The sequence below is a fragment of the Toxotes jaculatrix genome, chromosome 5, assembly GCF_017976425.1.
Source record: "Toxotes jaculatrix isolate fToxJac2 chromosome 5, fToxJac2.pri, whole genome shotgun sequence".
Classification (NCBI taxonomy): domain Eukaryota; kingdom Metazoa; phylum Chordata; class Actinopteri; family Toxotidae; genus Toxotes; species Toxotes jaculatrix.
In genome coordinates, this window is record NC_054398.1 from 24,554,401 (window position 1) to 24,569,243 (window position 14,843).

Below are 14,843 nucleotides of genomic sequence, written 5' to 3' on the forward strand. Positions count from 1 at the left end.
GATTTTCTGCAACAGGATCTTAAGCTTCATCTCTTCAACACTGCTAAAGCAGTGACTGCATCACTGCTTCCTTCAGGCAAGGTAATGCAGAATAATGTTCACATTACAACTCCAACTAAACAACTTTGAACAAAAAAATAGATCCTACAGTTTTCTTCAATAATGTCTCTGCCAGGGTTGCTGGAGATCTGTAGTGAAAATATTGTCAAACTGACACTGACATCCTGTTAACCTGATAAATCTGATTGTAATTTCTTAACATCTAAGAACAAACAGCAACTCCACCCACCATACATGCACTTTTCTTAAAGACAATCCCTTTCACATATAGCAAAAACTACACACTGTATATTGACTGAAAAGCATTATGGATGTTGACATTAAATACTGTCTCCTTAATGTATTTACTGCTTGCTCTGAAAGTCGAAAAGTCATGAATTATGTTGAGCTTAAAACCCAGAATCTGCATAAAAATCTCATATTGTGCTCAGAAGAAAAGCATCAAACGCTGGACACTAATCAACATGATGTCTTCAAATCTGTCCACCGCAATCACAGAGATGGAGGAAAGTGGCTACGCAAAAGATGAAAGCAGAAGAACAGAGGGGGCAGGAGGTGAGGTGGTTAGTAATGTGATGGAGCCATGTTGGTTCTCTGAGGTAACCAGGTGAAGCTACGGTGGCTGACTGGTGCCTTAATTAGGCTAAATGGCTCCTTCAAAAACTCATTAATGCAGCCACTCAGCATGACCCCCGCTGGGCCTCCTGCGGTTTGGACCTGCCACCTGAGACCAACGTGATCTGTTGGTTTTATGCTCTTTGCTCTTTGCACCTAAATGGTGCCAAACTTGTAAGACCAAGAACCAATACACTTTAGCTGGCAAAGCTGCAAGGTTAAGCAGCACTGAGAGGATGAAGTGGAGGGCAAACAGAAGAGTCTGACTAGGTGAGTTTCAATCCACTTTGTTTCATTATGGTTGATGGAACTTGAAGTTGTACTTGTTTAGTTTTAGTTATTAGCAAACAAATCCACCTGATAACTAAAGTGGAATCGAGTGGAAATGTATGAGAAGCTATGACATTTTGAAAATGAGCTACACAGGAAAAAAAACACGTTTTAATAGATACCGCAAACAATGTGAAAAAAGAAAGATGAAGAATAATAACTCAAGGGAAAAATGCTAAATTACATAAACAAAGTGTACACGCAGGACTTTCCGCTGCCTCGCTCCTCTGAATTTATTCTACCTCACGACAAGACAAGTGTTATTTAAAATCAATTTAACCATGTGTCCATCCAGCTACGACTCAGGTCTCAAGTCAGTGAACTGATAGAAACAAGCAACAGACCAGGAAAAACAAAATCTTCAATAAACTGTAAAAGATTAAAACCAACTTTATCATTTTGTGTAAATTTGCTACGTGGGCTACATTTCATGTCAAGAAGTATTTTAAATACAATATCACACAGAAGTGTCAACACTTATTCTCTAATCCTCTGCTTTAAGTATGTTTTACTGAAGATATACGAGTTACCACTGCTGCCGTGATACGCTCAGTTTCCAGGATGTTATAATACATTTGGCAGCACATGAAACCGTTAAGTATCTTTTAAAAAGTAAGCTGTTATTGTATATTATACAGCTGTCTGTTAAATTAATGGCCCGTTTTCTTTATGTCATTGTCAGCATCCACTCAGCAGTCACTTCATCCAATGCAACTGTTCTGCCACCAAGTCTACTATTATGAAGCCAATCATTCTCAGTTTTTGTTGACACTGTCATAAAGTTGTTAATTCAGTTGTATGTTTTAGCGCTAAGACCACAGTGATGGTCTTGTGCTGAGCTGCATTACACTCAGAGGCGTTTCTAATATTCTGCCCTGCTCTCCCATGTGAATGTGAGGGACAACAAATTAGAGACTCCTCTCAATATAATGTAGTCCAGTACAACACCACCATACTATGGCCTCAATAATAAACATACAATTGAGTTTACACATTGACACGATGTCAGCAAAAACTTAACCTCCAAATAAACAACTAAGAGGGTGTTAAGGCAGCGCAAGCTGGTTTGTTTAGAGCCAGAAACATTACCAAACAGGCACAAAAATAAAGCAAGAACACACACAAAAAAAGACAACTGCCTCAGAAAAACTCTGTAACTACTCCATTTGTGTTTTCCCTGGCCTCATGCCACCAGTAAAATAGGTCCCCTAATGTCTCTAAGCAGCCATCAACAGCTACCGCTCAGCTAAGCTACACAAACTGACAAGCACGAGTTTTCCTCTGGTCAGAAGTGTAATCTGTTGGATTTAAACCCCTGAGCTGCCGAACGCGGTGATTAATTAGAGAAGAGTTTACATTGTTGGCAGAACGCAGCAGACAGACAGACAGACCTCTGCAACCACAACATACGGCCAGCTGTTATTTAGCACCTTTCAGATGCATTAGAGGCAACAGAGATCATAACTGTTAATGGACAGAGATCAGACAGGTACCAATGCAAACAGAGGGAATGTGTGAAGAACCTGTAAAGAATGAGCAGTTAAGAAAACAGACAATAGATGGATGGATTTTAGGTTTTTGACTAGAATGAAAATATGAACTGTAAAAGGCTAAAAACCAGAGGGTCTTTGCTTCTATGGCAGGTTTGCTATCAAGTAGATGTCTGCATAACAGGGCAAAAACATTAAACACCTGCTAATCCTGCAGCAGCCTCTAGAAAAAACAAAACAAAAAAACAAACAAACAAACAGGTGTTTAATTTTCTGGTGAAGCACAATATCACCTGGATGAGCTACAATGGCTTACAAAGTGGAGCTGAATGTTCCTGAGAGAGTGTCAATGGCAGTTTGATGGTGTCTCTCTGACATGATTCAAATTATTTATGGTTGAAACACAATGTTGGGTTGGGTGATGGTTGAAAGGGAGACGGATCAGACCTGAATGAACAAAACCTGGGGTTGGGATTGTTCATAGCAACAGAGGGTGGTTGGGTTTTAATTTAAAAAATAAATAAATAAATAAAAATAAAAATGAAGTCATTATTTAGGTTAAAAAAAATGTATTCAGTGTCTGACTTTCTGACATAGTTTGTCAACTATGTCAAACTAATGGTGATGTGATTTGTCTAATAATCATTAGTTGATGACCATGAAATATATCAACAATTATTCTGATAACTGATCATTTCAGTCATATATTGAGCAAAAGTAACTCGATTGGTGATATTACAATTTTTTGACCTTATATAGAATAAATGATCAATGAGTTGATTAACAGATTAACTTACAATAAACATCATTAACCCCACTGAACATTTACAGCATTCAAACATTGGTACTGAAGATAATTCCACTACGACCTTGTCAGGCTTAAATGTATGTGCCTGATAAACCTGCATGTTACTGGAGTAACGTTGGCTGTTCGTTAGAAACATGCACACAGAATTCCTTCTCTGCTCCAACAAATCTTTCTGTCTCTTTCTTCACCTTCCTCGTGGAAAGTGCAACATCGGCTGTGACACATCGACCGGCCTCTCAGCAGGTCAGCGTCCGGCTTCAATACAGCCACATCGCAACACGTCAATTCTTCGACGGGATACACTTCCTACCTTTTGTGCCCAAAGGTCACGGCTATCTCTCCGCTGTGGACCGCTCAGATCAGAGGACAGCCATACCGACGTGAACACCGACATCTGTGTGCACAAGCACTCTCCGAGGACCGACCATCTGCAGGGTTCATTTGATTCTGCAGCTTTACAGGCCTGCTAGGCTTGCTGTTTACTGTCCATGCACAAAAACTAAACTCCAATACGCCGTGTGTGTCATCAAGGCCTTCTGATCAGGGATGATAGGCATTCATCAATCAAACAGCTGCATGCCGCTGCAGCAGACTCCAGGATTTTCTTCCCACTGACGCGCAATATTGGACTTGAGTTAATCAATCTGTCACTTCTTCTGCTTGACTACACACGTGATGAGTCTGGCGATGGTTCGGACTTATTGAGTGAAGGAGGGCTTTCACTGAAAGATGGGATCTATCTAGACTGAATGCCTCAATAGCTTTGCCAACACGCAGACACCAAAGTGGGAAAATCACACCACCCACCAGCTCAGGGCTGGTAAATTTCGTGTTGGTGAAGCTGCTGAAGGTGTCGACTCTGCCTTCAGCTCAGGTGGCTGAAAAAAATTTTAAAAAACAAAAACACTCTTTTATGGTTCTTTTCTTTTTAAAATATAATCAAACTAACATTGTTCATCAATGGACGCGTCTGTCAAATAAAGGAAACTATAAATGTCATTTAATTTTATGGATGAAAACATGAGCGCTCTGGTATTCAGGATAAACGCTTCAACAAGAAGAGCATTCAGTGAAACTTTTTTACTCAGAGCAAAATCACATGTGAAACTTTATCAAAGATTTGTAAATTACAGCTGCAGCGGTTAGTCAATCAACTGATTAGTCGACAAAAAATGAATCTGCATCTGTTTTGTTTACTGATTAATGATCTAAGTCTTTTTTCAAGAAAAAAATGGCAAATATTTTATGGTTTCTCCTTCTCAATTGTGAGAATTTGCTGCTTTTCTCAGTCTTATATTATAAAACTTCTTCTAGACCAAACAAGATATTTAAAGGTGTCACCCTGGGCTCTATGATATCATGGTCGGCTTTTTTTTGTTCTCTGGACCAAATTAAACAATTAATCAAGAACATAATTGTTTCAGCACTAACACAGATAGCTTAAACTGTGACTGAACACCAGGGTAAAACTGTTACTGTTATACCTCCAACCACATCCAAGTCTTCTTGTACTGTAGGGCTCTTACTTATTCTTAAAATGATTTATTCAAACTGTTCAATAAGAAGTAGCGAACAAGGCCGTGGTGATCAGATAATCACCAAACCAAAGCATCTGAGAAGCTTTGAGTGGAAGTGTTTTAGTTTTCTACACCTTAGATAACAAACAAATATATTAGATACCAACAAAGATAAAGCCAGAGTGTACAATTCCAAGTTACATCACAATCTTAAGACACATAATGCAGTTGGATAACACCACACGGGAAAATATGTATGGATTGACAACGCTGGCCACACATGCGTGACACATGCATGTCACTCACACTCGCGTTTGATCATTTTGAATGAACTGCGTGTTAGTTTGAATTCTGTCGAACTTGACTTTTTGAAAAGTGACAGCCCTGGTGTGCTGACACTCCCTGGAGTACACCTCTACATCAGGAGCAGAGCACAAACAAGATTTTCAGCTTTCAGAGGACTCCAGTGATTTGGTATTGTGCTTCCATAAAGTTGGGGGATGCAAACAAAAGGCAGGGTCAAAATGAAGCAGCAGAGAGAGACCAAGATGTCCTGGCTTTTATTCCCTACATTTCCCATAATGCAAGTATTGTCTTTCATTCAGAGCTTCACTGCCTGATAAACACTGATGCTGTTTAAAGTCCACACCTCCAGCTTGTAATGCGGGCGCTCTGTTAGAAATAAGTTACACAGCCAGGATTGTCTAACTTGACATTTCGGGGAAGCTCAAGTTCCACAAACACTAGTTATCAGGTTGAAATAGCAAATAATACAAGTATCAGCTCTTCACTGGATGTTTCTGTTGGAGCTATTCTTTGTCATTTACAGGCTAAGCTGTGAGAAAAACCTGTCCACGGTTTCCTGCTGACATCTGACGGACACTAACAGAAACATTACTTAATGGTCCCATGACTCAAAACTCCATTACAACCATTAAAGAAATGTGGTAATTTGTCAGTACACTAGTCAACCCATCCATCTGTTTCCTTTAACCACTTATTCCTCTTCACGGTCACATGGGCCCGAGCTTATATATAATGTTTGCATGTGTAAGAACAGCATTTTGTAGGAAAACAGAAGTGAGTCATGACTCCTAACAGAAGAGCTTTTCTTTTTTTCCCCCCCTTTTCATGATGCCATCATTTCAAAAGAACAATTATTTTCTCCAGATGGTGGCTTCCTCATTTTGGAAGAAAAATCTTCACAGGCTCTGATCTCAAAATCATTAAGGTCATTACCGGGCTGACTTCTTCTGTCGGGCCATTATCGAGCTTTTATCTTAGACCGGCAGAAAACAGCAACAACAGCTCAGTCTCCTGCAGCAAGTGGCTGATTCTAGGTCAGAGGAAACATTATTCAGTCCAAAGTCTTTGTTCTTCTGTTCATTATGTGTCTCAGAGCAGGTTGACAAGACTTGGTTTTTAAGTTAAAAAAAAAAATATTGGCAAAAAAGCAAAACTCACCCCAACCCAGTAGAGCTAAACAACTGTGACCAGAACAAACATTACAATATGCCTGACTAGTCTTGCATACCTTGAGACTCATAATATAAATATATACTATATAGAAGAAGAAGAAGTGATGATGTTATTTTCCATCATAAAATCAGTGATATTTGGGGTTGATTACAGGCTTTTAGTGCTAAAATGATAAGTTGATTAACTAATTGATCAATAGACAGGACGTTATCGATTTGTTTGACTCATATTTCAAGCAACAATACCAAATCTTGTCTGGTTCCAGCCCCTCAAACCTGAGGATTTGCTGTTTGTCTTTGTCTTATACTGTCTAACAGTTAACTGAATCTCTTTGGCTGCTGGACTGTTCATCAAACAAAACAAAGAATTTCAATTTGTAACCCTGGTTTCTGAGAAGCTTTGATGAACTGTTTTTCTGTCATGTCTGATATTTTAGAGACATACTGTAATAATGCATCAATGTAATTAAAACAATTGTCAACAGATTACTGTACAGTGGACAATTTACCAGAAATCCACTATCAATATACCATTATCAATATGATACTGATGGATGATGGGTGAAGAAAAAACCTCAATAACTGAGTGACGACACATTATGAATGCAAGAGAGTCAATATATGACAAGAGAGCCCACTGGCTAGCTTGATGTATCAACTAATACATAAATGTATTAACCATTAATCTGCCAATTATTTTCCTGTTTACCTGTTTGGTCTACAGAATAGTATTCATGCAAGCTGAAGTATTCAAATTGATTATTTTTCCCAACACTTAAGATGAAGATGAAGATCATGAGATACGACTGAACTCTCAACCTCCACAAAGCTTTACTATATTTTTTAAAAATGCACTCTGTCAAATTTTAGGTATTTTTCTTTGAAAAATAACTTTAACATCTAATCACTTATGGAGTGCTGCTGTTTAATTTACTGATATCAGTCATCTCTGGTTTAGTGGAAATGATGTAATGTATATGTGAAAGCCCTCACGTTCACCAGAGCTCAACTAAAACAAACACTCCTGGGATATTTTGGAACGACATGTTGGCATCACTGAAACACCAATGGAGGGAATATCTTTCAGAAGAATAGCGTCCATCCTTCCAGAGACAACGAGGATCTATTCCAAAGAGCACTGAAGCAAAGCTAAAATGGCTAAAATCAGATAATCAAGTCAATCAACAGAAAATTAATGAGCAACCATTTTGGAAACACATTGCCTAGTTTCAGCTTGTCAGTTAAGGATGTAAAGCTCTTCTTTGTCTCGTGATCGTTTCATCTCTTCAAACACGACACTGGATCTTTCAACCAAGAATCCAAATCCAAGACATCACCTTGCACTTTGGGAAATTATGTTATTTGCAACCCAGCACTGAAGCTGTTGATGAAGCTCGGGGTGGACAGAGGACAGAGATCTAGATTGTTGATGGAAGACAGCAAGAAGATGGCAAATACTGTTATTTTCCTGAATAATCTGACCATTATTTTTGCATCTAATTAAATAGCCTGTCTGTGAAATGTAAGAAAACTGTAAGAAAATGTCCATCATAGTTTCCCAGATTCCCAGAATTTACAATTATATAAAAGAGGAAAAGAAATCTTCACACTGGAGAAGCTGCAACCAGAGAAGGATTGGTGTTTTCAGTTGAAAACTGACTGAAGTATTAAATCAAAGATCAGAAAAGCCGCTGATAAACCTTCTGTGGACTGACTGACCAATAAGTAACAGAATTGTGTCAACTCTAAGACAGACAGACAGACAGATAGATAAATAGACTCAGGCAGATACAGTGACAGACATATCCACAGAAATGGATCAAATGTATTCAGTTAAATAAATGTGATGCTGTGATGATGAATGGCTACTGGAGGTATAATATCACTCCGTCACACCCCCTGACTTTCTACAGTATATCATTCTACTATCAGTGCTACAGTAGGAAAAGAGTGGAAAAGCTGCTGCAGTTGTAAAACCGCCACAGTCTGAACCAAGCAGACTGTTCATGCATGTTTCATCCAGTCTCCAAGCACAAGATCCTCCGAAGGAATTTATGAAATATTACATCACTGACAGAAAGCGACTATTTACTGTGATAAAAACATGAATTCTCACAGCTCTGCGTGCGGCAGCTGTGTCAGAGCTCGGAGATGCCACAATACAGTAGAGACATGTCAACTCTGACCTCCATCTGGCGACCAACCAAAGGCAAAGCGCTGCCAAACAGACGCACAAAATTCAGCTCCGTTTCCCTCCAGCTCACCGTTCAAGTCCCTTTATTTTCATTCTTTATCCACAGCTGTGGTCCAAAGAGAAAACTGACCATTTTAAACCATGCATTCTAGACTAAAATAAATTACAGTCAACTGTGTTTGGCGATAAAAGTGAGCGTCTCTCCACTACATCCATCCATCGTGGTGACCGACAGTTAACCCCAGTCAGGACTCAAATATCAGAATAATTTCACACTTACAAACATGTCCTCTGTGTGTGTGTGACAGCAGCAGACAGTGTGGTCAACCTGCAGCAGTTTCTACTCACCTACAAGAAACCGTGAGTTCAACTTTGGTGGCAGGTATCGCAGCGGTGAAAGGGTCTGCGTCCCCAATACACGCCATATTCATCGAGCTGCTGCTTGGTCGATCACAAACCGCCCCGTATCCAGCGCCTTAACGGCGGCATGAGAGGAACCGAGAGAAGAGGGAAGGATGAGTGAACAGGAAGGCTTGCGACGAGGAGACAACGAGCTGTTTGTTGTCTGGAAGCGAGAAGCACCGGAGAGAGAAAACGCGGACGCGGAGCTGCAGCGCGTCGGACTCGCGTCTCTGTGCGCCTCGGTGCTCCGGAGGAGAGAGGACGGTTGTGAAGGGGCGGGAAGACACACGTACAGAGACACATACACACCAGATACACACACACACACACACACACCAGATACACACACACACACAGGACCAAATAGCTTTTCAGAAATAGTTTAGATTAAGATTAGGAACAGGTTCAGTTGCGGTTCAGGGTCTGGGCTCTGGTTTGAGTTTGGAAATCATATTATTTTGTGAGGATAAGGCATTAAAATGGTCAAGAGTAGTTTATTTAGTGTGTGATAATGAGCAGACACAGCAGTTAGACATATGACAGCCATGTTAACTGCTGTGTGAGGCTGTTTTATATCAGTGTAAAGTAACCTTTAGTTTCTCTGAAAGATTATAAACCTACATGTCCGGAGAACCCAGAGGGTCATTGAACACACTAAATTTTGACCTAATGGTGGCGCTACTGTTCCATGAAAAGTGAAGGGATTGTGAAAGTTATTACAATTCATCCAAGGGGAGGATGAATGTCTGAACTTAATAACATGCCAATTTAACAAATAGGCCTAACTGTCACAACATTTCAATCCAAAACACAAAATTTAACGTGCAGGTGGTGCTAGAAGAAAAGCCAGGGTATCACCAAAAGTCACTGGGCTTCATACTCTGAGGATCATGAACATCTGTACAAAATTTCATGCCAATCTGTCAAGTAGTTGTTGAGTTACTTCAGTCTGGACCAAAGCAGCGAACTAACTGACAGAGCCACTGACATTGCTTGGTGCTCACCTCTCACAGTGCTTTGCTTTTACTGTAGAGATTAACCGCCTCCAGAAAATGAGACAAATGACAAAACAAAAGTGTGCAGCCATGTACAGTGTGCCCATCTTTCCCAAGTTCATTTTGAATTTTAGACCTTGAGAGTAAGGATATTTTGACTAGTCCTTGCTTCCTCAAATGTCTATTTAAAGGGTTAAGATTTAGTTTTAGGGTTAAATTAAGCTTAGGATAAGTAAGGTTGTGGTAAATGTTGTCAATGAGTCAATGAAAGGAAGTCAGTACAGTTTCTTTACAAGTGAAAACTAGTGTGTTCGCAGGTTTTCTGTTAATGAGGAAAAACTACTTACAAGTGGCCCTGCAGAAGAGGACAGGTTTCAGACAGCTGATGAGAAACGCTATTTAAAGTTCAAGTTGTAGACTTTAACAAAACAGCCACAATAGATCTGCAGGTGGTTGATAAGGTTGTTGATCAATAAACTCATTGATTACTTGGCTGGGAGTTGAGATTGATGCCTAAACTCCCATTTAGGACTTTCTACTTTACTTCCCACACTTAATGAAAATGAGACCATTATTTTTGTGATATTTCAGCATGGTGTGAGAGGTGAAGAGTCCCAGTGTTGATTCAATTAAATTCTCTCCCAGCAGTATTTTGACAATTACTCTTCAAAAAAAATTAGCTGTTTTGTTATTGAATTGCTGTATTTACTGATGTTATGATCGTCTCTAATCATGTTGACAAGACTGAATTATCCAAAAGCTTAATATTTAAAATATTAAGATAATTGAGATGAAAAGTTTAAAAGAAAAAAAGAGAGTCTGTGTTCCCTCCATCGAAATATTAGGATCGTTCAGAGAAGAGCCAGCTGAGTCATCCTCGTGGGTGGGAGAAAATTCAATTACTCCATTGTACTCCAAGTGCTTGGAGTACAAGTGGAAAGTAATAAAACTAACAGTGTGATGTATATCGACTAATAAGTTAAAGAAGAATGGAAACTTTGGAATGATTAAAAGACATGCAGTGTTTTAAAATGAGACTGAAAACACCTACAGGTGACAGGCAATCACGCAAACACAAAGCAAAAGTCATGATGGATTAATTAGGCCACACATGGATCATTATTATTATTATTATTATTATTATTATTATTATTCTGACTGTAACAACACACTTAATTCTCCATCCACTCAGGGTGAGCCATTTCCTTCAACAACTGTCAGGTTAAAAAAAAGAAAGAAAAAAAAAGGAGGTCACATGAGCTGAGGCCAGTGGACAGACTTGAAAGGGTAAGAGTTGATGACATTGTGACTGGACCACGGTGAAAAGTGTCACACTGAAGAGAGATGACAAAACCACCTGAGCAAAACAAACTCAATTAACCAGCCCAGCATGAACCGCAGAGCTAAAAATGGAAACACGTGTCAGCTCCACTTAGTCTGAAGAAATAGACAGAAAGTCCGGTCTGCAGGTCAAACACCTGGTAGGAGAGCTATGTGCTCTCTATGAGGTGAAATGGATCTGACTGAATTGTATGATTCTGCCTGACTCCAAACCGCAAATTTCAACCTCAACGTGGCGCCAGTTGCAAAGTCGGGGGATCGCCAAACTCAGGGGGGCTTCGTACTGTCTGGAACAATGCATGTCTGCACAGAATTTCATGGCAATTCACCCAATAGTCATTGAGATATTTCAGTCTGTACCCAAGGGTTGGACCAGCCAACAGACGAACACTGACAACCCCATTTTTAACATTTTTCAGTAGTGTTATAGAGCAGTGGATGACCCCTCAAGCTAGCATGGCTAGAAAGCAGAGAGCAAAAAGTCAATAAAATGTTATATTTTTTCCTCTTTTTTTAAACTGTTAATCATCTAATGACCTTTCACTGTTACTTTGTGACCCTGAGGAGGGGGCCCGACCCCCAGGTTGGGAAATATTGTTGTAGAAATGCAGACTTGTACAGATGCAGGCTGGAGGTGTGCAGTAACTTACAGTCATTAAGGCAGAAAAAGGGAGATGATCAGAATCCAAAAAACTCAGCAACAGGAAATTACACGCCAGGAAAAACCAAAGAACACAACTCAAAAGTCCACAAGGAGCCTGAGGGAGAAAACACTGATGAACTGATCAGGGGAAGGGGAAAACAAAAGGACACAGGTGAAACTAATCAGGGCGGAGCAAGCAATCACACAGGTGGGTGGAAAAATCAGACAGGAAGTAAAGCCATAAGGAGCATATATGGAATGCAATTTCAAAGTAAAACAGGAAACACACAGTAACACAAAAACTACATAACCAAAAGTTTGTGGGCTTCTGAAGTTTACATTCATATGTGATAGTTGATTAATCTGCCATGATAACCACCTGCTTTCCTCTGGGAACACTTTCCTTCAAATTTTGGAACCAGGCTGCAGCAATTAGTGAGGTCCAACACTGAGGCCAGTCAAGATGATGTACACAAAACTGGGAAAACCATTTATTCATACACCTGGATTTGTGCATCGGGGCATAAGGACCTTCCACAAACTGTTTCCACAAAGTAGGAAGCACATTATTGTCGCATGCTGTTGTACTAAGACTTCCCTTAATTGGAAAAGTGTTGAGACCATAGCAGTTTCCAAGTTTCCAGCTTATTCGATATAATTATTTTTTTTATTTTTTTAAGGCCTCTAAATACTGTATTGATTTATTCTTTTGTTGTTCTGTCACAGGTGACACCCACAGTATTTCACCCATCTCTCTGAGTCACATTTGGGATGAGGAGGCTGAATGTCGCCTCCTAAATTTCAGTGCAATTTTCTGGTCAAATTGATGCCTCGTTACACTACAGTACCTTCATCAGTACCTGCATTCAACACCTGGCAATTTGCACAACAGAGAAACAGCCTCAAGATGATCTGTCTCCCATTTGGCTCTGAAACACTGGAAAAAGGTGAATTAAAAAAACACAGATGACCGACATGAATTCAATTGATTTTGTCTGGTTGCATCACAGAGTCTTTTACCTCTCTGAGACTTTTATCCAGGTAAAAAAACAGACAGAATGAGCATAAAAAGTGTTGGAAGTGCTTGTGAAAATTAAAATATCTACTGTTTCTGTTTCAAGCCAGGAACACAGTAGACATTTGAACACATAATCAAGTGCGAAAACTATCATCTTCACACATTTAATCACTGTTTTTGCAGATTGCAGTCGTTGACAGGTACACGTTGTGTTGTAGAAAAAAATAAAGGTAATAACCATCAGCATACAAACACCTTTTAATTATGACTCTTAAAAACAACCACAGCTGTATTGGCTCTATATTCAGTGCAAATAGAAAGGGAGATAAGGGGGACAACCCTGGAAAAGGTTGATCAGGGAGCTTTGATCTGTTCACTGACACACAGTAATACACAGTAATACAAGTGGCTGGCTAATATTTTTATCAATGCTAGCCTTGTTCTGGTTCTAGGGATGACTTTGTTGGTCAATTGGTTGCAGAAATGTCATAACAGCTTCTGGATTGATCATCATGAAATGTGTACAGATATTCATGGTACCCCAAGGATAAGTCCTACTAATTTTGATGAACCTCTCACTTTTCCTCCAGCAATATCAGCAGGCTAACGTTTGTGGTTTTGAGTGGAATCTCTGGACACCTATCATCTGAATTGCCACAAACTTTGTTACAGGTACTTGTGTTTCACTTATGATGAACTGTAATAACTTTTACAAGCCCTTTAACTTTCCATCCAGCACCATCATCAGGTCAAATCAAACTGAGATGGTGAATAAACTCTATCCCTGTTAAACATCAACACATTGTAGCTGTAGACTCTCGTTTGAATCTGTTTCAGTTCTGTTGGGAGCAATAACATGGGGTTATGTGATGAGTCCAGTTCATCTCAGCTCCTCTTCTGTAAAGTGCAATATTCAGCTGCTTGCTACAGCAGCAGAGGGAGTGATCCAGGTGAAGTGGTGATTTTGATCATTTGTAATAAGAAAGGTGACGGTGATTTACAGACGGTGTACGGTGTTACAAACTCCTTGGTGTAGCTGCCTGATAAATGAGCTTTATTACTGGAGAGCTGTTTCATCACTGCTTCCACTTCCTCACAAGTAATTTCCAACCATTGCTCTGCTTTTATATGAAGTCTTTGGAGATTCATGTTGGTCATAAAAATCATTAATAATTTCAGGATTACACTTCGATCGAGTGAAGTGGCAAATATATCACTTTTTAAGGTTCATTCTTCTATATTGCATCTGAAGATTGAGTTGAGCCAAGTAGTTTGAGTTCAATCAAAATATGAGCATGACTTGGGTTTGCGTTTAATCCCTTCAACTGTAAAATAGTTTTTTGCTAAAAGCTGCCAGTGTATCTGGACTGACAGAATTGTATTATATTCATGCCTCAGTGCCACAAATAGATTTCAAATTATCAGTGTGAAGCAGCTCTGACTGCTCCTAATTACTGTCTCCTCAATCTCCCCTTCCCTTAATTTGCCATATAGAGACATACTCATGCTGTGATAGATGTATGGAGTTCTTCTAAACTGCATAATCCTCTTCAACTCTGCCCGACCCAGTGATGAGCACATTATTACAAACTCATGTTGTGCTGGCAAGCATCATTCAACCCTACAAAACTTTACTTCACAAACTTTAAGATCCAAAATGAGGGGAAATGTGTATAAAATTATATTTTTATTTTTTGTTATTGTTTCAAAATACTTCAGAGTATATGTCATAAATGTTTCCTTGAGCCTAAAATAATGTCATCAAATGTCTTGTTTTGTCCAACCAACAGCCCGAAACCCAAAGATATTCAGTTTACTGTAATGTAGGACAAGAGAGAGCAGGATAATCTCACATCTGAGAAGCTGAAACCATCAGATACTTTACGATTTTACATGAAAAATTATTTGAACAATGAATCAAGTAGAATAGAATAGAATAGAATAGAATAGAT

At 39.4% G+C, this 14,843-nt stretch overlaps 1 protein-coding gene across 1 annotated transcript in view; it reads right to left on the reverse strand.

Moving 5' to 3' along the window:
• LOC121181999 (copine-8-like) overlaps positions 1-9,003 on the reverse strand; it is a 49,518-nt gene extending 40,515 nt beyond the window's left edge. Inside the window, exon 1 of the mRNA XM_041038258.1 lies at positions 8,841-9,003. Coding sequence (XP_040894192.1) covers positions 8,841-8,923 — 83 coding nt within the window. The 5' untranslated portion in view covers positions 8,924-9,003. The remainder of the gene's footprint in view (positions 1-8,840) is intronic.
• Positions 9,004-14,843: the final 5,840 nt, after the last annotated feature.